The 25,676-nt window shown below is 46.0% G+C and overlaps 2 protein-coding genes across 3 annotated transcripts in view; both read right to left on the bottom strand.

The window, feature by feature from the left end:
* Positions 1 to 3,459: 3,459 nt before the first annotated feature.
* Ropn1l (rhophilin associated tail protein 1 like) lies at positions 3,460 to 12,675 on the bottom strand. Its single transcript, XM_048457028.3, has 5 exons — positions 12,426 to 12,675; positions 10,516 to 10,639; positions 9,388 to 9,549; positions 5,193 to 5,368; positions 3,460 to 3,632 (listed from the first exon to the last, which is right to left on the bottom strand). Exons 1-5 carry the CDS (start codon positions 12,554 to 12,556, stop codon positions 3,569 to 3,571), a joined length of 657 nt encoding a protein of 218 aa, XP_048312985.1. The 5' UTR covers positions 12,557 to 12,675; the 3' UTR covers positions 3,460 to 3,568.
* Positions 12,676 to 14,474: 1,799 nt separating this feature from the next.
* The window catches only part of Marchf6 (membrane associated ring-CH-type finger 6), a 64,410-nt gene continuing 53,208 nt past the window's right edge, over positions 14,475 to 25,676 (bottom strand). For both annotated transcript variants that reach the window (XM_087896976.1, XM_087896975.1), the window contains exons 23-26: positions 25,204 to 25,293; positions 22,903 to 23,035; positions 20,812 to 20,947; positions 14,475 to 17,823 (exon numbers count right to left, since the gene is read on the bottom strand). In XM_087896976.1, the coding sequence (XP_087753102.1) occupies positions 17,733 to 17,823; positions 20,812 to 20,947; positions 22,903 to 23,035; positions 25,204 to 25,293 (450 nt within the window). In that variant the 3' untranslated portion in view covers positions 14,475 to 17,732. The remainder of the gene's footprint in view (positions 17,824 to 20,811; positions 20,948 to 22,902; positions 23,036 to 25,203; positions 25,294 to 25,676) is intronic.

Raw genomic sequence — 25,676 nt, forward strand, 5'->3', positions numbered from 1 at the left:
AATCATACTTCAGTCTGCTGACAGTTCACATCCTAACTGGGGGTTGGGAGCAGAATTTTTGTTCCAATTTTCCCAGAAAAAGTTGCAGCACCATGAAAACTAGTCCTTCTAAACTTTAGGGACTTCCTGGCCTCTGGAAATAAGGAACAATTTTCTGTTGTCTGTACCACCCAGGCTGTGGTACTTTCCTATGATTGCCCAAGCAAATGGTCCCAGAATGTGACGTCCAGCTCTAAGGATACCATTGCTATAATCCACCCTCACAGGCAAAAGCCTTCAGGACACACAACTACCAGGTGCCGACTTAACCATGGCAACAAGTCCTAGTGTGGATGGATATGTCTTATTACTCAATACCTCTCTCTCTCTCTCTTTTACTTCTTTATTTTTGAGACAGTGTCTTAATATATAGATCAGGCTAGCCTCAAATTTACAGAGATCTGCTGGGATAAAATGCATGTACCACCATGCCCTGTCATAGTTTTGGGTTGTTTATTTGTTTTGTTTTTCTTTAAATAGGTGCAAGTCCCTCCTTGTCCAGACTTTCATCCTGGAGGCTATTGGCTGATTCACACTCAGATCTACAAAGTCGATATCCAAATCTTCCTCCCCAGCCCAGAGATACTGTGCCACAAGTGGACCTGAGCCCGGCAGGCTAGCGGTTCTGGGACCCATGGGCAGCCTCAGTGAGGAGAGAAAGTGGGTTTCTGTTGCCCACGTTGTCAGCTCTGGACAAGATGGAATCAAGCGTCATCCCAAACTCTGCCAATCAGACTGTATTCACAAGCAGGTCCTGTGGGCACTATGCAACCTGTGCCCCTGTTCAGGAAGTGTCTATTTGGTCCTTGGGCCCTGACAGCCAATGAATGAGGTCTCCTCTGCTGACTTCTCATGACCAGAATAGCAGCCCTCTCATGGGCCAGGTTACAGAATCTCACAGGCCTGGTCGGAGGCCCTCAAGGAGGATCCCCAGGCTCATAGGAATCCATTACACAGGAAGATTATCTCCTTCTTGCATGGACTCTGCTTTCCCATGTTCTGATACCTCCTTCTCCCCACCCGAGTCTCAGTATATCGGCCAGCAGGCCTGGAACTCACAGTCCACCAGCCTCCGACTCCGAGTGCTGTGATCACAGGCGTGGACCACACTCCATCTCTCTTCTTTGGAGATCAGCCCATGTTCTCTGCCTTCCACTACCTCAGCTCCAGGGACCATGCTTGAATCCCAGTGCCCACTGAAATCAAACACCCCACCACTAAGCTGTCTTAGTATTCCTATCTTGCCCCTCTCCTTCACTAAAGACTGGACGTGGCTCACCCTGTTGAGGGCTAGGGCGGTCTGGGGCTTTTCCTGAAGCCATGATGCATGGAGAAGGAATTTAGCTCCATGTCTACGTCCAGGAATATGCTTGGTAAGGCCTGTAATGGCCTGGGGTCTGGGGGAGCTGTAGCTCTGGACTCTGAGCACCCAACGCATCCCACCCTAAGGTCCTATGGTTACCAGTCCCAAGGCTGCTGTGTGTTTGGTCTCTATACCCTTGAGGGATCCTGTGTTTTCTTTGTGCAGCACTGTTTGATTGGCTTCTTGCTGACTGTGTCCCATTGAATAATAGCTTTTGCTGACACTGTCCCATTTCTTCCAGGAAAACTGTAAGATGCTGCATTTCTTAATAAATGTGCTTGCATGGGCCATCAACTTATGCAAGACCTCCTGACCCAGAACTTGCTGGTCTTCTCCGTCTTCCCCTGGCCCTCCCCCCGCTCTCGGGAACCCGTCACTGAGGAATGACTACTACTGGTCCAGATCACAGCTCTTTCCTCTCTTCCTCTTCCTCCAGATCCATGTGGACCCGTGTGGGTCATGTACCCCCCCCACACCAGATCTAGAAACATGTCTCTTCATACAATCATTTCTTTTGCTATCTTATCATACCTGACTCTGCCTGGCTATATTTTTAGCACATTCCCTGAAGCAGAGTCCTTCAGATAGGAGCCCATTTTAGAAGGGAAGGGAGAAGACGGAATGGGCTGATACATCCAGACACCATGCCTATTGGCATGCTGTCCAAGGGATCTCCAATAGGCAGCCCGCTGCTTCAGGGCTGGAGGAAAAGAGGAAGTCAGTTATTCTAAAGGTTAAAGTACAGTTAGGAGAATGGTGTATTGAAGAGCATCCCCCAAAGGGCTGTGCATATGTCCTGACCTCCAGAGCCCATGACTGTTGTCTTTAGAAAAGGGGTAATCAAGAGATGAGGTTCAGAGAGATGAATCAGTGGGTATTGGCACCTGCCACCAAACCTGATGACCTGAGTCCCATCTCCAGGACCGACACAGAGAACTGACTTATGCTGTTTATCCTGTGATGTCCACACATGCATGCACACATGTGTAATAAAAATGTCTTTAAAATAGTGACAGGACCATTCTGTCATTCAGATAGGTCCTAACCACGTGGCAAGGGAAGCAGAGAAAAGGACAAATAGAAGAAATGGAGGCTGAGGTGGGAAGACCCAGTGAAGTGTGCACTTGCCACAGCAGCCACAGGAAACCGCAGAAGAGGAGACCTGAAGGAAGAGATAGCCAGGCGCGCAGCCTTTCCATCGTGCCCCCCCCACCCCCATAGACACTTTTCTGTAACTCCAGGCTGAGATGCAGCTTCTCCTCAATTGCTAACTCCAGGTTTGCCACCTGCTGCTGTAACAAAATGCCCCAAGCTGTCCTTTACTAGAGAAAAGGTTTGTTCAGTTTCTGGTTCTGGGCCAAGGGTCTCCTGGTTGCTTCTCAGCATGGAGGAGGAGCAGGAGAGAAGCATATATTGTAGCTTCATTTTATGTCAAATCTCTCAGCACACCTGCTGTCCCAGCACCTGGATAGCCAACCCAAAAGGAGCAAGAGCTTGCGAGCAGCCTGTGCTATGATGTACCTCAACCCTCTGACCAAAACAACGCAGGAAATGACAGTTACAGTCGCCCCGATATTCTGAGGACTAACTCTGTGAGGTCATCTGTGATGGATGGTTAGCTCGTTCTCTCAACTTGACACAAACAAGCATCACCTGGACAGTCTCTATGAGGGATGATTAGTTCAAGCTGGTCTGTAGGAATGTCTGTGGAGGGATGTTTTAATTATATTAGCTGCTGTGAGAAAATCCAGTGTCCTGTGTCCCGTGGAAGAGTCCAGGTGTCCCATGGGGGAGCCCAGGCGTCCTGTGTCCCGTGGGGGAGCCCAGGAGTCCTGTGTCACAGAAGGCCCAACTTCCAGGAGAGTCTCGGCATCAGGGAGCAAGCATCTGTGCATTCCAGAAGGGCTGGACACTTAAAAGTTCTCACTCCACTTCTTCCCCTGCACTCCCCTGCCATCCTGAGGCCTTCCCACGACAGTGAGAAGCAGTTACTAAGTGGTCCCATGAGCACCTGCCACACTACAGCTCCACTGAGAAAGTCACACATCACACAGACATGGTTAATGACAGGCTGTATTTGGCGCCAAGGTTTTCAAAGGCACTGCATTAAATGTGTTCTTCTCTGTACTAATGGTTTATTCTTCAGAGCTTTTTCTGCAAGGCTTCCTATATTGTCTTTTTTGCAACAAAGAAGTCCGAAAGTCCTATCATGCCATTCTTCCTAGAGTCTCTGGAAAACAGACGGAGATGCCATTAGAAATGCCATTTAACAGGGTACCATGTAGCTGGCAAGGTTATCTCAAGCGCTGGGCACTTGAGATGCCTCACCACAGCCTCCTGCCAACTAGCAACAGTTCTGAGCAGAACAGCTCTATTTACTTGTACAAGAGTGGATGTCTTTTTCTAGGTAAAACATCAGTGCTGGGAGCCACTCTTATGTCAGCAAGTGGGCAAAGGTTGCTCAGAACACACTGCGGTTCTCATGACAGGCAGTGACCACTGTGACCTTCCCATGCCTCCCACAGTAACTCTTCGGTGTCCACCCCAGCTCAACTCTCTTGCACATGGGCCAGAGGGAGCCAGGGCTGCTGAGCCCACATGACTTGCTGTCCTCCACAGCTAAGATGGATCACGGCCAGCAACACTGTCCACAGAGGTATGGCTATCAAGGGGTACCAGATGCTGTCAGAACCAAGCAGACAGCAAACCTATGGATAGAAGATTGTGGGAGAGAGAAATTCTCCCTAGTTGGCAGACATGGGAGCTCCTTTTGTAAAGAAGCCGCCTAATTAACAAGTTGAGGAGGGAGGTGGGGAGGCGGGGAGGCGGGGTAGCCCAGGCAGCCTGACCTCGGCATGGGTGCTCACCACATGCTATGTAGTGGTGCATTCTTAGCACACAAAGAATGCCAACTGGGATATCCCAATCAGCTATGCCTGGCTTAGCCCTGGGCACACAGTCATTTGGGCAGCCAGGTCCATCATTAGACTTCCCTGAACCAGTACGGTTGGGATTTTCCAGGGTGGGTGCCAATGAGGACCTAGTGAGAAAGCTGAGCTCTGCCAGTTGGCTTCCCTGCCAGGCCGCCCCTCCTCTACACACCCAGGGATAGCCCAACATAGCAGGAAAGAACCCACGAGCTTCCCACATAGAGCCACAACCCTCCAGACCAAGACGACAGTGCTCCCACATCCACAGAGCACAGGAGTGGAGCCGTCCCAGGTGCACGCACCTAGGGCCACATCCCACAGAGAGAAGACAGCAGCCCAAGGCAGCCTTGAGTGGAAAGTTCAAAGCACCCGACTTCCTTCACTAAGGAAGGTGCCAACAGTCTGAAGATACAGTGTACGGGTGTCGGTTGCCAGCCCCTCAGATCAACAACTGCATGAGTGACAGCAGTAACAGTCGGAGGGTGACTTGGCATCCGCTGGTGGATATTAACCTCATGCGTGGGTTCATGTGTGGGTGAGGTGAATTCCATCAATGTCAGTTTTCAGTGAGCTGTCGTCTAAGACTGTCTGACGGCACAGGCTGGACCTGAGCTTCTCCTGCGACAGGACACACTTCATCTAACGTCTAGGAAGATGGAATCTTCTGGATTCCTGCCTGGCACTGAGAGAACAGGCTGAGGGGCTGCGGCTCTGCCCATGATCTCTGAGAGGTCGCTCCCCTTCAACACTGTTGGAATCAAGGGGAGCATCTTTGCCTTCCTTCCACCAGGGGCGCATTCTTAGTAAAGAGGTGGACTCTCCAACTCAGCCCACCTGAACCCACAAAGAACTGTACTTACGACTTCTCTCTTAAAGTGGCAAGATAGGTCTCCGTCTCCGAGGCCGGGAGTTCTGGGTCCAGAGAGGTCAAGTACTGGTAGATGTAGGCAAAAGTATCAAATGGAATCTGAGCAGGCCCACCCTCTGGGTCAGCAGTGAGGATCTGGCAGACATTCTTCATGGCGGTGTTCAGTGTCTAGGCAGGAAATGCGACAAGGATAGGACACAGTCACTCTTGTGGTCACAGAGATGTAAAGACAACACCAGCGACAGAAACCCAAGCGTGCTCTCCATCTTGAGGAAGAGGTCTAGGTGGACACATAGCTTCCACAGCATAAAGCAAGAAGGAAGGCTTGACCAGGATGCAAATGACCAGACACGGTGAATTCGTGGACTTTATACCTGTTGTAATCTGCTGACCTGGCCTATCACCTGGGTACCCTGTCCCTTTAAGAGACAAGCCCCACACACTCCCACCTCCCCACCTTCCTGGGAGGAAAGCCTTCTGCCTCCTCTCCAGCCTGTGCTCTCTCTCTTTGCCCTTCTTCTGGAGTGGCAGCCTCTGCCTACCTCTCTTCCCCTTCTCCCTCCCCTGACTCTTATGCCATTCCCAATGCCCACTAAATAAACTCGGTACCATGCATGGCTTTATCTGTGTGTCTCCTGCCTGCCAAGGGAACCCACCCTGCCTTGGGTCACCTGCTGCCACCCCTCCTGGGACAGACCTCAGGTCACCCACGTTATTAATAACAATATCAAAATGGAAATGACTGCCACAGACAAGATAAGTATACTGGCCGGTTTTGTGTGTCAACTGGACACAAGCCACAGTCATCAGAGGAAGGAGCCTCAGCTGAGGGCATTCCTCCCTGAGATACAGCGGTAAGGCATTTTCTCAATTAGAGGTCAATGGGGGGAGGGCCCAGCCCATGGTGGGTGGTGTCAACTCTGGGCTGCTGGTCCTGGGTTCTGTAAGAAAGGAGGCGGAGTAAGTCACAGGAAGCAAGCCAGTAAGCAGCACCCCTCCATGACCTCCGCAGCAGCCCCTGTCTCCAGGTTCCTGTTTCAGTTCCTATCCTGACTTCCATCAATAATGAACAGCAACTGTGGATGTGTAGGCTAAATAAAGCCTTTCCTCCCCATCTTGCTTTTTAGTCATGGCATTTGCTCGTAGCAATAGAAACCCTAAGACAATAAACACACCATTTTTAACCATGAACCTCATCCATGTGGTTGGGAGTCCAGAGCCATTTAAACACAAACTTTAGTCACTGCAACCCCACTGGGTCCAGAAAAACACTGTACGATGCTAAGGGACACTGAGAACCAGTGCTCACCAGAAGAGGGCATGACCAGCAGGGCAGAGGGCACATGCCAGGGCAGATGGCCCTGTGTGTCTCAATGCCCCTGCTGCTCAGTTTTCGACCTCACTCTCACAGAAGGCTTCAGGTCTCTGTTCCTTGAGAGAACCTTAATTAGTTGGACTATAATGGCTAAGAGAAGCTTAAGGGGGCAGAGGGTAGGCTACGCAGAACCCAGCAAGCGCAGAACTTAGAAGGGTCTCAATGACACTAATGCAGCATCCAAAAGGACACAGTAGCAGGCAGGAAGCCGCTGCTACTTACTCTTGTGTGGCACTAGATCCCCAGCTGGTGCTGCCATGGGGAGCCTGTGGGACCCTTAGGAGGTGGGACTGAGCTAGAGGAAGTGGGCTTCCAAGAGGGCTCAGTTTGAGCCCGAAGTCTCAGCTTTCTGATCTGAGGATGTGCGAACGCTCACCATTTGCCTTCCTTCCACCATAGAGCCTGCCACTGGAGCACATGCCTTGCCTACCACGACAAACAGCATCTCAAGCCAGGAGCTAGCATCTGTCTGCTCCCTTCCGTTGTCTCTTGACAGGCTCTGGGATAGAAGTAATAGCACCCAGCATGCCCACAAGCTCCTTTTGGAAGGTAGTGTTTGCAGACAATGAGGTGGTCTCTCTTGAGACCTAAAGTGTTCTTAGTGTACATTCAGGCCACAGAAGCAACACAGGCTGCACACGTGGGGCCTGCACGGGCAGCCGTGTACTGTCAGTGTGCCAGTGACCATGTGGGGCTTGGGTACCTCCCTGCAAGCACAGCCCACACTGAGACAGAGCTCACTCTCCACAGTGTGGGGTGGGGCGTGGCAGAGTGGAGCAGACCCCTGTACAGGAAAGGCTCTGTGCTCCCAACAGCCCTCGGCCCAAGCCACACTCTAGCACCTCTATGGTATCTGGTACCTAAGAGAATTAAGACAAACAACAAGGTCGGTGCCAAAAAGTAACCTAGGTTAGGGGACAGGAAGGAAGCGTACGGTGCCGTAAACTGATTTCCTAAGAACTAAGCAGTATAGAAGAAAACAGGGGCTTGGGTTTTGACACAGTCATGGCGGAAGATGAAGCTCCATTCTTTACAGAATGGTGCCACCTAGTGTCACTCACTGTGTACAACTCGGATTTATTTTCATGGCTGGAGAGGTGGGACAGAATAAGTCATAAATCATGAATTATCCTGTTGTTTCTCATTGTATGAATTATTCTGTCCCTCCTCTCCAGTCATTTACTGTACATTTTAAAAGCTACTGTACTTGATTGTACTTCCTGCCTACAAGAAGTACACTGATTGTACTCAAGCAATATTATCTCCATTCCTAGGTCTTGGATGGGGTTAAAGACTAGATAGTCATAGTTACCTTCCTCTCATGATTTAGCCAAGTCATTTCTAATACAAGACTTAGACTCCTTAAAATAAAATAATTATTACAACAGTTAACATGTTTCTTGCTTAATATTGTTTATGCTGGTTGTAATTCTAATTTTTATACTTGATATCTGTTCTTATTGTGTATAGTTTTGTATTGGGTTTAAAACTCTCTTATTTAGACAAAAGGGTGAGCTGATTGGGAACCTCCTTCAGCCAGTGGCCTGTGAGAGGCTGGACCAGGTTGGGCGTGGCCTTGGGTATCAAAAAGGTGCAGCGCTCCCCCCCACCCTGTTTTCACACATAGATGTTGGATTCAGTTCCTGTTCCCCCTTGTGATCTGTGAGTTCCCCTTTAAATAAAGAATCCTTTATTATTATATCCAATTCGGAGCTATTGTGAGATTACTTTACTCGAGTTCCCCTTCAAGTTCATGCTTGACAATTCTATGCAGAGAAACTTTTTACAAAGTAAAACTGAATAAGAAACTTGCACGTGCAGCAAAGCTGGGGAAGACGGGAACAGAAGCAATGGCAGGTTAAGTGCCCCTCCAGAAGACATGAGCTCAGTTCCCAGCACCCATATCAGGAGGCTAACAAGGGGTCCAGCACCCTGTTCTGGCCTCCACAGACATTCATTCATGTTTACAACCCCCAACCCCCACACACACATACAAATTTAGAAATTAATAAAAAATTAAATAAAGATCCATTTTTAAAGATGAGTGGACATTAAACAAGGATTATGAATTGTGTACAGTTATATAACGAGGCGTGTAGAGACTGAAAGAGCAATATAATGTGCTTATCCAGCCAGCAGAAGGCTGCTTCCCCTCCCAAAGTCCCTTTCTTCCCAAACACCAAGTCACCCTTCACTTCACCACATGCTGATCACACTGGGGCCTCCCAAGGAAGCTCTGCCCACCCTTCCACCCCAGCCCCAGATGACCCACCTCATGCCCAAGTCCCCAGGCTCACAAATGCCAGTGACCCTCAGCTGAGAACCATCCAATCAACCATCCTGCTGTCTTAGTCCTAAACTGCTGGAGTTACATTGTAACGGCAGGACAGTTACACTGTATTACTACTTATCAATACTCGATAAGTCAAATGCAATGGAATTTAATGTCTCTTCCCACCGATGAAGACATCTGTTACCAGATTTCAAAATTACACTGTTTAATAAAAGAACTCATTGGTACACCCCATTTGAAAACCTAGATAATAGATTCCAAGAGTATCTGTGTGTTTGCTCCATTCTTAACATCTTTTGAGTTGAGGTCTTCATCACATAACTAAGTCTGGAAAAACATCGTTTCCAGAAAAATTTGATTTTTTTTCCGAGAACGTTAATAAAGTAATCCAAGTGTTTTCTGTAGCTACTTAAACCCAAAGTATTTTTAATCCAAATTATTTTTAAGCCAGGCATGTAATTAATTACACAGATTATGAGATAATAATTATAATATTAGATGTTATGTATAGGTACATACGCCACCCAGGGAGCTGCAGCCCAGCGCTAGAAACTTTATCCACTCGATCTTGTTATCGCACGGGTCCAGCTCCAGGATGGCTCTGAACTTTTCTACTGGCAGACACAAGTTTTTCCACTTCTTCTCGAGATCGGATAACTCCACGTACTGTTTGTGGCTGCACTGTTTAGGAGACACAATATGACATGCTCAATGTAAGTGGAAAAGGTGAAATGAAAATGATGCTTCTGAAGACTGGGTCACCCCCATGTGCGCACAGGGCGGGTTATGGGCTGTAGATGGGGGACTGCATCCACCTGGTGATGAAAGGTGGGGGGCAGCTAGAGGATGGCTCAGTGGGGAAGTGCTTGTCACTCCAACACCCACCGAAAAGCTGGATGTGGTGGCATATACTTTAAAATCTGGTGTCACATCCTCAGGGTTTGTGAGCCTGAAACATTGTGCTCTAGGTTTAGTGAGAGACCCTGTCTCAAAAAATAAGATGGAGAATATACAGGAAGATATGTGAGTTGACTTCTGGCAAACACACCACAGACTCATGCACACTCATGAGCAGACAATCAAGTATGCATGCACATGCGCGCACACACACACACACAGGGAAGGAGGAGGGAATTAAGGAGAGGAGAGGGGAGGAGAGGGAAGGGGAGATGAGAGGAGGGGGAGGGGAGGGACAATGAAGAAAACAGCTCTACCCTGGCCTCCTGAAATGAACATGCAGACATGGAGCACATGTTTCCTACTGTCCAGATTATTTCCCAGTAAAAGGAACTTCAGAACCAGAGAAGAATGCACATCTGTAGTCCTCGCACTCAGGAAGCTGAGACAGGAGGGTCACCTCAAGTTTGAGGATATCCTGAACTATATAGCAAGTTCCTGTCTCAAAAAAACTAAAGTATGAAACAAATTTGTGGGTGTGTTGATCTCTGGTGCACACACAGCACATGTACCAACACACATTCACCAAATGAAAATAAAATTTGTACATGAAAAGCTGGGGTTCTTTCCAAGAAACAAAGTCATCCTTAAATGTGGCAGAACAGGCCTCGGGACAAGGGGCAGCTGTCCCAATGTTGCAAGGGGCACAGTATGGTACCCGAAGCACAGGCAGTTGAGGGGGTCACCCACCTGCTTGTGCAGGACTTTCAGGAGCCCCTGGGTCAGGCCTGTGTCGGTCTTCTGAGTGGCCACAGGCATTTCAATTCTGTCCTTTACAGGAAGTGGGTCTCCTCTGGACAGGGCTGAAAAATACCTGGAATGACAGACAGTGCTGAAGAGCATCAGTCGGCAGGCAGCACCCACGGCACGCAGAGACAACCCAGCAAATGTGGTCAGAGCTCCCAAGGCCAGCTGCAAACACCGAAGTCCTGGTACCTGTAGTGCCATCTCTAATTGGTCTTAATGATAAAACCCCAAGTCTGATATAGGAGTAAGCAGAGCAGCCAGCCGCTAGTTCCTACCTCTACTCAATCCTCAGACCGAACGGGCAGTCTTGTCTCTGGGACTCCTCAGACTGAATGCCTTGAGCTCCCATCTCCTCCTTCCTGTATATAATCCCCTCTGCTATGCTTCCCGTCTCTACCACCCTAGTACTGGGATTAAAGGCATGTGACTCCCAAATCCTGGGATTAAAGGTGTGTGTCACCACCGCCTGGTCTCTAAGGCTGACCAGTGGGGCTGTTTTACTCTCTGATCTTCAGGCAAGCTTTATTTATTAAAATACAAGTGAAATGCCGCTACAACCACTACCTGGCCTCTATGGCTAGCTAGTGGCCCGCTCCACGCTCTGATCCTCAAGCAAGTTTTGTTAGAGCACAAACAAAATATCACCGCAGATACCTCTGCTGAGAACCCCCTGGACCTTTACTGTGTGCCCTGGTTTCCCTATCAGCAAAGCAAACACGACGATTGACATCTGAGGCTCCCGAAAGCACCAAGTGACAAGAGAACGCGGGAGCCAGGGGGACCTCACTGTACCGTTATCTCATTGTTGTTCATTGTCCCACTTCCTCCGAGAGCTTTGGACATGTGCACCAAGGGACAACAACCCAATGCTGTGCTACTTCACTTTTTTTTTTTTTTTAAAAAAAAAGACCTTTATTTTTAGTATAGATAGTCTACACGTGGGTAGGGGCACGGGAGTGCTGATGTCCTTGGAGTCAGATGTCCTGGAGCTGGAGCTACAGACCACTGTGAGCTGTGTGACAGGGTGCTAGGGGCTTAATTCAGGTCCTTAGGAAAAAGCAAGCAAATACTCTCAAGGCTGGCTCACCTCTCTGGGCGCCCCATACCCAAGGCTATTCATTTTTTGATAGCTGCTTTCTGAGGTATTTGACATTTTCCCCTAGCTGCCAGGTACTTCTCCCTCAACTGTTTCTTTCAAGGACACTGAAAATGCCCTGGCTAGAGGCAAACACAGAAATGGCTCAGGGCAGCCATTCAAGAGTGAACTCACTCCAGGTTTGGCCAGACGAGGGAGGTGTACTGGACAGGGTCTTGGGTTACAGTTGTTAACCAAAGAACTTGTAGCCAGCAAAACAAAAATAACAACAGCAAAATGAACGTAAAACACCAGGACAACAGGTATGTATGAGCCACCAGACACTGTCTAAATCTGTCACATAGGTGGACGTGGACAGTGGAGACAGTAGACCAGGAGAAACCCATTCTGCTGGTCCCTTAGTGTCCACTCTGCCTACATGGCTAAGACTTTTGTTACTCTAAGCAGTGATTTTAGAACCTCTTGTAAAAACCAAAAGTGGTAAGATTATATTGGTCTGGTCCCAGCTAAGGTTTATGTTTCTGTTACTAGGGTGTTAATGTTTGCTCGCTGTGAGCTGTGTTGTCCAATTTTCGCGGATGACAGCCTTTGCACACCTCATCCTGGGGAGGAGGCGGCATAAGCACACTGTTCTAGGCGGTTTTACTTAGAAACGCCCCTGTAGCTGATTTTTAACTCAGTCTTTCAACTTTAGTCTACACCCACAACTGAGGCGTCTGCACTCAGTAACCGAATGAGGTTCGCAGCCAGCGCTTACCCCGCTGACCACTGCAGAACGTCCACCGGCTGCGTGCGGATGGCAGCCTTGGTGAACTGCTTCAGGATGTCGGGCAGCTCCGGGGGAATGTGAATCTGCTGCGCGCAGAACATGGTGTCGGGCAGCGGCATCGCTCTGAGCAGACCGCACCGGCGGCCAGGGACGATCCGGTGTGCTGCGGGGAGGAGAGGCAGGGGTCAGCGCAGCGGCCAGGCTCAGCTTCTCACCGGCTCCTCCGCCTGCTCCTGGGTAACTGAGGCCCAACCGCCCTCCGCCCAAGAGCGCGCGATTGTGGCGTGAGGTATCCAGGCAACCAGAGCTGCGCAGGCGCACAGTCTTGGAGAGCTAAGAGAGGCCACCAGCCCTGGTCGAAGTGACCAGTGAGTTACTCCCCATCCCTGCAGAGGGGAGAGCGCTGTTTTCCTAAAACACTAGGTTGAGCCGGTTTGAATCCCAGGAGGTCATCAACTGTCTTCTGAAACCAGGGCCTTGGCTTGGCACCTCTTGCTGTGGACTAGGCTCCATCTGGCCCACATGCACCCTGTCCCCCATATGAATACACTTTTCCAAAACAAAACAGCTTAGGTATAAAAACCATTTACGTTGATAGAATGATTAAGAACTCTCAGTGTTGACAGAGGTGCTCACATATCTGGGGACTACAGAATTTCCAGATGCCTTAGCTACACTGCTAATATAGCTAGTAATATTTATCCTACAAAAGAACTTAAGCCCGAGTATGAGGAATAAATAAAAATGTCCATGGGAACCGGCACACAGCACGGTTTCAGTGACTCAGGCTGTGGCAGGACTGAGTTGGGAGACCAGCCTGGGCAACTAGTCTGTCCCCTGCCCACACCACCACCACAAAAAATTAGGCACACGACCCATAAAGCTGGAAATGCCATAGAACAATGTGGACACCGAGGCATTTTTCTTTTTATTCTTAGTGAAGTCTCTTTAGAGGTTTAAATTTTGACAATTTTTTTCCTTAAATGAATTTTACCTTTAAAAAAAAAAAAGTGTGCCTAGTTCACGACTGGCCTTCAAAAAAATCATTTTCCTCCAGAAGTTGCTGTTTCAGGCCTTACTTAGGGCTACCCCACTTTGCCCTTAATTAGTACTTACCTGTGGTGTCAATTGGTTTATCAGCTTGCTTTTCATTCTGTAACCAACATCCAAATACTTCAGTTTTCTCGGCATCTATGCACAGCTGTAAAGAATTCACTGACTACCTATGGGAGTGTGTCCTTTACCAGACCCACATACAGCTGCAAGTAACTCGCCTCCTAAGCAAAGAACAAGTGTGTGGTTCCTGGGCAAGAAGCTCCTCCTCCAAGGGTGTCCTAAACAACAAATGAATATAGGTACTATATAGGCAAAGAAAAGGATTCATAAATGAACAATGTAAACTGATGCAAGGAGCTATAGATTCTCCGGAGGAAGCGGCTAGGTCCCAGTAGTCTCCCTGTGTGCTGGCCCAGGCACCTGACGTACCCCTCCCATCTTTTAGTCACTGTTCTTCACTGGTCCTTGAAGGCAGACATCTTCCCTAAGAGACTAATTTCTTGGTCTCTTGACACACTCTGTTTGAAATGAGTGGATAAGAATTAATAGCCAATTTTCTGAGTACTGATTTGCTTTGATGAACTTACAGCTTCACAGATTAAAGGATGTCTGTGAGTCAAAGAGCATTTTTTTCACCATTCCCACATTAAGTAACAATGTATCTAATTGGGGGAAAATAAGAAAAATGTTGAATGTTTTTGAGAAAAAAAATTGAACTTAGAAATAAAAAAAAAATGGCCCCTAAAATCAAAAGATCTTTTTACCCTAAAGGAGAAAAGGTCGTGTAACCCTTTCATTCTCTGGTACATGGTTTCTGACACGTCCTTAGCACAGTCTCATCCCAAAGAAGGCTTATGGCATGAAGATGAAGGAAGGGGGCAGTTCAGCCTGGGGCACAAGCGGAGAGGCATCACTCATTCCAGTAGAATGCTCTGCACTCAGGTTCAGAGTAAAAACACACAACCGAAAAGAAAACGAGGCTACAACTAACATTCACTTTATTCAATTCTGTTCTCTTTAACTCAGAAGGCAACAAATAACCACATAAAAAAGGGAGCATTTTTGAATATATATACATAAAATTGGTCTGGGAAGAGGTGTTTGCGGTAATAGAAAACTGACATCCCACATCACTGAGTGTTCTATCTCACTCCTACAACAGACACTCCTAGGTCTTAGTCGTTCATTTCCATCTAAGGTACAAGGGACTCTCATGATTACAAAATGAGGCACTCATACAAACAGACAGGAATGGAAACACACATATCTTGTATACTGCCTATCTTTATACTAATGCCAAAGCTATTGTTGGAGAGTATTTGAAAGAAGCCCTTACTCATGACAGCTGTTTGAAGATTTGACACAGCAATACGCTGAAAACAAAACAAAACATCCGACTGACGGGGCAAACAGTGTGTGTGGATGCAGGGCAACTCCAGCCCCGGCACAAATGAGGTCTTCACAATACTTTAGTGGTACTTTGCTTTCATCTTTTCCCTTGATAATGACTGAACCGTTAAGATTCTAGGACTGTTTTAGACACGAACTTTGAACGTCACAACGTAAAAGTGAGGCATCCCAGGAACTAGCCTACTACTCTCCACATTGGAGAGGAAAGGAAGAAGCTACTTTGCAGCACCGTGACAAGGGCCAGAGTTCTTGCATAAGGGCACCAGCTCCTGTGTCTGCAAACACAACAGTGTAGAAGCAGCCAAATGCATCTTTTGTGTTTGTCTTAAAAATCCATCATCCCAACCTAAATTTAAGAATAGACTTTCACTACTAGATGAACTCATCAGAGGAAAGTTACTTTGTTACTTATGTGAGAAGGACAATCGAAGATTTCATGGTAGTACTAATCAAACCAAATGTTGAAATAAAAATTATTTGTTCGCATCTGGAATAGAGATGTCCTATCTCCTTCTTTCCCCTGGAGCATGGGAGTCGGGGGTGGGGGCCATGGCCATAAACACAGAACTTTAAGGCTGGTTACATACAAAGTTTACATTGGCATTTTCTTCTACTTTCACCTAGACTATTAGTACCTTGTCATTTAAAAATCAACCCATAATTTGCTAATAATGGACAACTACATATTTCAAACTGACATCTAATAACCGGTCATGTAAAACTAATCCCAAATGGCGATTTGTCTACAGATTACAAATAATAAAGCACAAAGGTCTTTCCTAGTAAACTTCCTTGAAGACTGGATTAGCCCAATTCAAAATGAAGCAGAACTCTTTAAATTCCCTGTAAAAACAGGCAACAAATAGAAACACAGTTTCTGAACTGAGGGTTTTAATGTTTGTGATAATATGCAAACGTTATTCGTGAAAAATCCTTGAGAATATATTTAACTGAAAGCCACAGGACACAACACAACTGAAAATCTTGGAGGAATTCCTCTGTAAGAGAGCAGAGTCTCCTGCCAGCAATATGGGGGCAAATTTTGGTAACCTGTACTGTTTGTGTTTGTTTTTCAACAAAACAAGTTTCATTTAAAATTTTGGAGGATTAATAATTTTCAACTTTTTTAGTGGTAGATCCATACATTCTTTAAAAGTTAAAAATGAAACATAAATAATATTATATGCCCAATTCACTGACATCTTTCTCCCCAAAATATTCGGTTTTATAGTCCTATCCCATGACAGGTGGCCCCACATCTTAAAATGCTAATTCTTTCTAACAGGACTGAGTCTGTTAAGTGAAGGTGGGTTTGCTAGAGGAACCCTACTTTACACACCTGAGAAAGAACTGCTACAAAGTGACAGACAGTGTTAACACTGGATTCCATGGCGAGCACTGTTCTTGTTTTAAATATACTGCGTTTTAAAACAAAATATTTGCTTATCACTTGGTGAATAAAAAAAACAACAAAAGCAGAACACATTGCTCTTAATTTTGGTAGCTTATGTTTGGCTTTTGTATTTAAAAAGAGAGGGGGGGAAACAAAAAACTCCACCTGCGGGTTTTAATACTCTGTGGAATTCCTTTACAGCCTAGAAAAGCTCCTACTACTACCCTTACAGTACACCTTCACCATTAAACACTCGGATGGCAGACCAACCATCCTATTCTTTTAAACTTCAAATGTGGGTTTTGGCTAGGGGAGCTAGGTTGAGCATTCTGTCCTCTACGATTCACAGCACATCTCCAATGTGATCCTTCCTATGGGAAAACACCAGCTAAGTCTGCTTCCTTTCCACAAATAAAACATTGTTTTATTTTCAGTTTACCACAAACAAACAGCTTTGGAAACTGAGATTTCCCAATGCGTTCACTAAGCCTCAGTGGCAGCACAAACACCATGGTGGGTATTCCAAGTCCCACAACACAGCCCAACGTGAGCCTCTGACCCGTCACAATGCCTCACGTGCACACTGTTTGTTTGATGGTATCCCCTAAGACTGCTCACCCGGCATGACACTTTTGGCCGCTGCTGACAGAAAGAAAGAGCTGTATGGAGGGGAAGAAACTAATGAAAATCTTCACTGATAGTTTATCTTTCTAAGTACATACATGCCCCTAAAAAGCACAAAACCCCAACTCCCAATGCTAATCATTAGGAATAGTAAATTATCAAAATTAAAAATAATTTCCTCATCTAGCACAACATACTATACAATATTACAAACACAGACACATGAAAACAATTGGGCAGTAGAAAACGTACAACAGCTTTGGTGTTACAGGGAATAACTTCCGCACACGGCTGTCTGTGAGGCACTCTGTCCATACCCCTTACCAGACTCCACCACTATGCAGCTCCTGGTAAGGACTAACCAGCCAAGGCCAGGACGCAGTGACCTGGTGAGAAGTGCTGGCAACACCGTGAATTGTGCTCCACGGGATGTCACTCAGTCTCGCCTATGCACTACTGTTCTGTGGTACATTTTCCTGTCGATCACAGCAGGTCCAAAATAAAGTGACAGCTAGATTTAATAAATTAATATACATTTGTTAAAGATGTACAATGCACATTCTGTTTAATCCAAGGTTTAGGTCATCGAGGAGCTCCTATTTACAATGTACAGATCTCAGACAGCAGTGATGTCGCAGATGCAGGGAGGAGCAGTGCCAGAGGCGCCGCTCTCTGAACGCTGAGGACACAAGTCAAGTACGGTTAACTTAAAAACAATGCTGAGAGATCATGGGGAGAATCTCCAAAGTGAGAAGTCCACAAAAAAGGGCACGGGAAGGCAAGGAGAAAGTCAAGGAGCTGAGATAAGCACTTTACTCTTGGGACGACTGTGGAGGTGGCATGGATGGGCCTTGCTTGCCAGATTTGCGTTCATAGTTTACCAGGCGCTGCCCCACAAGGTACCTAGAATGCAAAAACAGGTTGGTTACTTTCCTGGACAACTTACACATACACCATTCTTCCAGGGAGCAGCAGGGACACCTTGCTAAACGTACTCAGATCTGCTTACTAGGAGCAAGGTTTGCTGTAAGGTGTGGTCTGTGGGAGCGTGCTCATGTGCGCAGTGGTAGATAAGGTGTGGTCTGTGGGAGCGTGCTCATGGTGCAGTGGTAGATAAGGTGTGGTCTGTGGGAGCGTGCTCATGGTGTGCAGTGGTAGATAAGGTGTGGTCTGTGGGAGCGTGCTCATGTGCGCAGTGGTAGAGCCTCTCTTGCACTTGGGGAGGTTGGAGGTCCTCCTGACTGCAGAAACTTGTCCCAGAGAGGGTATGGCAAACACATGAAGGCATTTCCTTTTTTCAGTTTGTTAGGGTTCACACTATATAAGCCACCTTAGCATTCTACACTTTAGGAAGCAGACTACAAATATGATGGGCAAAGGGCTGGAAAGTGGAAAAAGCAGGACCTGAAAAACTCTGGTTCTAGAGCAAGGGGCAATGAAGGGCTAATTTCAGAAGGGTCAAAGGTACTGGTGAGACGGAGTCATGGGAATGAACAGAAAAGTGCTGCTGACTTAAGTGCTGTGAAGAGGGAAGAGGCAATGGAAAACGGGGGGGGGGGCCTCTAAGAGTGAGGTACATGGTATTGAGGCTGGAGAACCTCCACAAGGAGACTGACAACCCCTTACTCCCCAGCAGGACAGAGAAGCTGCAAAGAAGGCTCAGTGAGTAAGCAGATGTCCTGGGCATCCACACCTGGAAGATGGCAGGTGACAAAACTAAATGGCAGCAAGTTGTCAGAGATGGGAACACGTATGTGGAGGCACGCACTGGAGGCTCCAGTACAGACCTGGATGGGCCGGGAAAGCCATACACGTGTGTGCTGAGACTAGCAGAAAATGGAGCCTGCATGTTATAAGCTATCAGAAGAGAGGGCTGGGACAGCAGTTTATTTTTAAGTGACAAAAGAATGGTAATGCCATGCCACCTGATTATTTTGAAGCTAGGAAAACATACAAAGCCATACAAAGACTTGGCACATGGTTAGAGGTAGCTCAATGCGCTACCTCTGGTTCTGACCACTTCATGTATCATGTTTCTGTCAGTGCACACGAGCCTAAGACATCACTCGGCTTCTGCCCACATCACTGGTTATAATGCCCACAAGTCTTCCTGCTCTGTGTACATGATCTCAGCACCTTAATGCCTTTCCTCACAGCTAGTTCTTTTCTTGACAGTAACCATTTCTTAGCCAACTGATGCCCAACAAAGCAGTGGTTTTTGAAACTGAGGATTTTATAAATGTCCTAAACGCTGGTGCTACCTGACAGAATCCATGGAACTGTACCTAACACACATTACCACATGTATCAGGATATGTCAAGAATGGGGGCAGTGCCACGGCAGTGAAAAGGCAAGGAAATACAAGTATATACAGACTAAGTGATGGTAATTTGCCCAAAACCCAAACTGATTCAATGGCAGAAACAAAATTCTGAACTCACGTCCCACTCTTTCACCCTCCCTCCTGTACCCTAAGTCCATGTCTCTCTCTGTACTCCTACAGTACAGCAAGCTACGCCAAGCAGTACATACAGAGACAAACAACACATGCTAAAGAGGGCACTAGGCCACAGAATAGGAAATAAAGTGTGGGAACTTTTCCTTTGTGACAAAAAACCAGAAAGTGATTACAGGAGGGAAAAGGGAGGTCTAAGGGGAAAGAAACAAAAACAATGCCTGGAAATGCTATGATGAAACAGTATTCTGTCTGCTAATGAAAAATAACAGCGTAAGAGACAGGTGGGCACAGAGCTGGGGAAGACTGAGAAAGGCAGGCGCGAGGATGTGAAGGACGACTCCGGAGTGAAGAGGAGGTGGGGAAGTTCTGCAGGGCTCCTCGACCAAAGCCGTGATTAAAAACCAGCACTAAAACCACCCTCAGCTGTCCTTACACTCCACCTGCCAGTGCATGTATCTTTATTGTCACTCCATTTTCAGAGAAGTCTTATTCTCCATGAAAACATTTCTCTTAGGTAACCTCAGAATAAGGAAGGGGCTATGGAATCTGTCTCAAGCAGGGCATGCACAAATGAAGGGCAGCACTATTTATACTGTTGTGATGGCTCCAGACCAACGGGCACAGGCAGTTATGAACTTGCTTTCTTTGTAAGACATATGATAGGACTCAGACTTCTCTCAAGCCAGGGAAGTTTGATGTGGGATGCCCTTCTGTATATTTGATGCTTTTATTGGTTGATAAATAAAGCTGTTTTGGCCAATGGTTTAGCAGAGTAAAGCCAGGTGGGAAATCTGAACAGAGATAGAGAGAGAGCAGAAGGAGTCAAAGAGATGCCATGTAGCTGCCGATGGAGAAAGATGACAGAATATTACTGGTAAGTCACAGCCTCATGGTGATACATAGATTAATAGAAATGGGATAATTTAAGATATAAGGGCTAGCTAGGAATATGCCTAAGTCATTGACCACAGTGTTGTAATTAATAGTTTCTGTGTGATGATTCGAATCTGTGCGGCTGGGAAATGAAAGTGCAGTCTCTGTTTACACAAGTTCCCCAGTTTTACCCTTCCCATGATGCCCTTATTTCCAACCACAAAAACTACACGCACTCAATCTGTTAGCAAACCCTGCGGATGCTACAAAGTAGCACATCATTTTTCTCATATGATTTATCATGCCACAAAATGACACCACTTTAAGAGTAGCTAGATGGGGCCTGGAAAGATGGCTCAGTGGTTAACAGTACTGGCTGCTCTTCCAGAGGTTCTGAGTTCAATTCCCAGCAACCACATGGTGGCTCACAACCATCTGTAATAAGATCTGGTGCCCTCTTCTGGCCTGCAGGCATACATGCAAATGGAATACTCCATATATAATAAATAAATCTTTTAAAAAAAAAAGAGTGGCTAGAGGAACAGAATTCTTGACTTACTTGTCATTTTTAATGTGTTCATAAAGGCGCTTAAACTGGCGGACCTGGAAGGACAGGATTCCCATCAACACAACGACCATCAGTAAAAACGGGTAAATCCGCCGGTGGACTAAGTTCTGCATTTCTGCAGTAACACCTGGTAAACCAAATAAAGACAATTTTATTAAAGTAAAAGAAACGGACTAACAAGCCTGTGAAGTAAGAAGAGGAATCCGGGTACAGCAGAGAGACTTCACAAATGCTGACTGACTTGCAGACTGCACATAGGCAGTAAGCCACACACTAACATCTGCCTTTCTTCTGCGAGGTAACGTGAGAGCAGGTAGGTGTTGCACAGGTTTCATTAAATGCAGACATCCTGGATTCCACAAGCAGTTGGTGGTGTCATCTATATATTTCAGCTACATCACCATTTAAAAACGGCATTGGTACAGTGGTTGACCAGCTGGGTCCCATAGCAGCACTCCACAAACCAGGCATAGTGGGACACACATAGAATCCCTGTGACAGGGAGACAGAAGCAGGAGACCCAGGTCCTCCCCACCTACACAGCAAGTTCAAAGGCAGTCTGACTACCTGAGACTCCCCCCACTTTGTACGATCCTAAACACACCATCTAATCAAATAAGCATTCATTTTATTTTATTTTATTTTTTAAAGATTTATTTATTTATTATGTATACATCATTCTGCCTCCATCTATGCCCGCACGCCAGAGGAGGGCGCCAGATCTCATTACAGATGGTTGTGAGCCACCATGTGATTGCTGGGAATTGAACTCAGGACCTCTGGAAGAGCAGTCAGTGCTCTTAACCGCTGAGCCATCTCTCCAGCCCCCTAAGCATTCATTTTATAACACTCAAATACTTCCTTTTCAAATTCCAGCTAGAGAGTTTTAACTTTCCTTTGAAAAAAGGGAAACTATAAAATCAGAGGATGGATTCTGAAGTCTCACAGCTGGTTTACCCATGTGCTCTAGAGCCCAGTGTAGCTTGAATGTCCCTTTCTACTCCATTCCTTAAAATCCACAATTTAGGGAAGATGCTCAATCTCTATGACCTTCAATTTCCTCATCTCTAAACTGAAGTTGATAAAACCTTCAAGAGGTCTTCTAAGAACAATAGCCAGGGGTGGAGAGATGGACTGATAGCGGAGAACCTGGGTCTGACTCCTAAGCCCACATGGGAAATCTATAGTAACACTGCTGCAGAGGTAGAAGCAGACAGATCCTGGGTTCAGTGGCTAGCCAACCTCACCTAATAAGTGAGCTCCAGAATAACGAAAGACCCCATTTCAAAAGAAAGTGGACAGCTCCTTATTGTTATCTAAGAAACAATATCCAGAGCCGTTCTCTGGCTTCCCCTAACACACACACACACACACACACACACACACACACACACACACACACACACACACTGAAGAATAATAACAGAACAATGTAAAGTACCAAGACAGTGCCAATAAGTGCTTTACTATTCATTTACTACTGTTACTCTTTTTATTAAGGGTTTCCCAAGAGGTATACTAAAATTCACTTCTCCCCCTTTCATTCAGACAGGATCTTGACGTAGGTACAAACTGGCTTCAAACTTAAGATCTTCAAGCTTTAGCCTCCCAAGTGCTTGGGTTATTCGGCACCCATCCTATGTTTCTAGTGAAATTTCTAATCCGTGCATGAAAAGGTTAGATATGGAAATCAAACAGTAATAGAGTGTGTGTGTGTGTGTGTGTGTGTGTGTGTGTGTGTGTGTGTGTTTCCAGAAAGGATTTCTCTGTTTAGCCTTGGCTGTGCTTGAGCTCACTCTGTAGAACAGGCTGGCCTCAAACTTACAGAGATCCGCCAGTTTCTGCCTCCCAAGTGCTGAGATTAAAGGTGTGTGCCATAACTGCCCAGTTTCAAATAGTAATTCTCAAGTCTACATACTATCAATAGGGAAACTGTAATTTACCTCAATAAACATAGACATAAAAAATAGCCAGTAGGATATTCTAAACAGCCAAAAAGCAGCAAGCTAACTTTTGCTTAACGTCAGTATTTTAGTGTTCTAATAAAAGAACTCTTTGAGCTCCACAAGGAGCATCACCCACCTAGAAGAGGAACCACACCAGAAGCTATGACATATGGTACACACAGGGAAAGTAAGAGCACAGAGATCACTGGAGCTGCCAGCTTACGAATGATATAATGAAGGTCGATGTTCCGGATGCCATTTGCATAAACCTGAAATGTGGAAAAGTAATAGTTAGGGTGTGGGACATTGAAAACGTTCAGAAGATAAAGGTGGTTGCCAACAAGCCAAAAATCCTGAGTTGATCCCGTGGACCCACATGACATCAGGAGAGAACTGCCTCTCCCAGCTTGTCTTCTGGCCTTCACATGAGTGCTGTGCCCCCAGGAAACACTAATTATCTTCAAAAAATGCTATGTTCTGCAGGGATTAAAAAAAATGGATGAAAGTGGGAAACCATGAAAATGAAAAACACTATTGTAGACAGAGGGATAAGACAGAACTGTCTTTATTTTCTTCTCTTGGCTTCTTAGAAGCTAGGATGTGGCCCAACTCAAGTCCTTACTCCAAGATCTAAAGAGCAAGCAGGCTTAAGCCTCTGAAGACATGGCCTACCTCCCAGTAAAGCGACCCACATGCATCATCACTACGGAGCAGGCATCCCAGGGCTTCTCAGTCGGCCCGCATTACTGCTTCTCATCTGTGTCCCCTGTCCCACCCCCAACTCTAAAGTACAACAGACAAAGGGATCCCACAAACAAGGTTTCATAGCTCCCAACTACAAATAAACCCTATTTCTACGCATTTGTGCAGAAGTCAGTGAGTTTCAACTAGGAGACATTGTAGTGAACAGGCTCCTGTTTCTCCTCGAAGGGATATGTTTCCACAGGCACACAGAGTGGCCTTCTGATGTACTATTTCCTGGCCCCACTCTTGGTATGAGAATCAAGAGCTTGAGGGTCCAGGAATAATCTCAATGATTTTCTCATGTATGCTGGCCAAAGAGAACTACTGTCTTCAATTTCTATACGTCAGGAAGAGGTGTGCCTTAAAACTGCTGCAGACCTGTAAGGCTATCTGCCTAGTAATTTCCTAAGAATAAAAAGGTTGAGTTATCCTTGAGTATATTTTCCAGATACCTAAAGTTTAAAGAAGCAAGTACTAAAATCTCTACTTAGGCTATTCAGATGGAAGAAATCTTTCTGATATGAATTACTGTGCTTCCTACTGATTAGTGTTCAAAAACACCACCTACTTTTCTCAAGGTTAGCACCATGATAACCAAGTTTCCTGACAGCTCCCTAGTCGAGCGGCAGTCTTAGATGCTATGTAATCACAGTACTCCTAAGCAGCCCGGCCCTATCTGTTATTGAGTAGTACCTTACTTTTGTCAGTACAGGCTAAGAAGTACGAACACCAAGTTTCATCAGAACGTCTGTAGTGAAAAAGACTAGGAGCAGCTTTGCCTCTGCTTTAGACAAAGTTATAGGCATCAGTTTACTGCTAACCTTCAGGTGGGTTATGGGTGACTGGCAAAAACCTGCCATAATGTGTGAAAGTGCAGTAAGTGCCTTGGCATCCTTGGCATAAGGATGGTGTTAAGCAAGAGGCAACTGGAAAGCAAGTGGAATGAAAGCACCCAATCCTTCCTCTCTCTTTACATAACAGCCGGGTCACCCTCCTAACCCTACTAGTGAGGGCAAATGTCAGCTAGAGACATCCTGAACCTGTAGGCCTAGAAAGGACCACAGCAAAGAACCCTGAGAAACCTCATTATACGCTCTCCCCGGCTTTTTCAAATAGGGTCTCATGTGGCCCAGGCTGTCCCTGAACTTGCTAAATAATTGAACACATGATCCTCCTGCCTTTGACATCTCAACTGCAGGAATGCAACAGCAGACATGGCTATTAACCAGTTTTTTTTAAATCATTTTTTTCTCTTTTCCCAAAAAGCGCAGTCTCAAATCCCTTCTTTTTGGCTTATCAGTTCTCTAAAATTTTGTTAGTCTTTCTTAAAAAAAAAATAAATAAAACTACATCAGCTAGAATTTAAAGCTATCTCTTTAGTAATTACTCATTCTCAAGACATATATTATTTTAACAACTATATATCAGAAAACAAAACTCATAAAAAAAAAAAAACAGGAAAAAGAGGCCGGCAAGTTGGCATAGTGGGTAAAGCACTTGCTATGCAACCCTTGAAAGCCCAAAAGCTGTTCTACATAGGTACACACACACACATTTTAAAAAAAAGAAAAAAACTACAGGTGCACATTAATGAAAATAGAGAGCTCAGAAAAGCAGAATCATGGAAACTAAAACTCCATTAGCTAAATCCAACCACATCCCACTTCAAATGTATTTCTCTGAACTGGCTTACCTGTTCAATGACAGTTTTCAGCCACCACTGAGGACCCATCAGAGTTATAGCTGCAATAATTTTGGCATGTAGCACTCCCAGCGCCCAGTCCTACAGTTAGAAGAAACCAGGAACATTTAACACATCTTCACTGACTGACATAAGCTTACACAATGCTGTTCAGTTTCAGAATGGAACTGCACAGAACTGGGAATGTTTAGTTAAGCAGCTGACAGCTGACAGCTTCTGGGAAGAAAGAGTTGTCTTTAAGAGTTCTAGTTGACCAAAAAGGAGGCAGAGGAAGGCGGATCTCTGTGAGTTCAAGGCCAGCCTTGAGTGAGTTTCAGGACAGCCAGGACTGTTAAACACACACACACACACACAAAGAAAAAAGAAAAAGAAAAAAAAACCGTATCTTAGACGTCCCCCCACCCCAAAAAAGAAATTCTTTGCTGGTGGGTAAAGGTCACACACCCATGAGTATATATGGGCAG

Source organism: Myodes glareolus, chromosome 15, assembly GCF_982192425.1.
Source record: "Myodes glareolus chromosome 15, mMyoGla1.1, whole genome shotgun sequence".
In the NCBI taxonomy this organism is placed as follows: Eukaryota; Metazoa; Chordata; class Mammalia; order Rodentia; family Cricetidae; genus Myodes; species Myodes glareolus.

What these genes read in the sequence shown, in the direction of transcription:
- Ropn1l (XM_048457028.3), bottom strand. Translation starts at nt 12,556, where the DNA reads ATGCCGCTGCCCGACACCATGTTCTGCGCGCAGCAGATTCACATTCCC. An exon ending in GTTCTGCAGTGGTCAGCGGG is followed by an intron (nt 10,640 to 12,425) that starts GTAAGCGCTGGC and finishes CTGTCATTCCAG; the next exon opens with GTATTTTTCAGCCCTGTCCA. An exon ending in TGAAAGTCCTGCACAAGCAG is followed by an intron (nt 9,550 to 10,515) that starts GTGGGTGACCCC and finishes TCTCCTAAACAG; the next exon opens with TGCAGCCACAAACAGTACGT.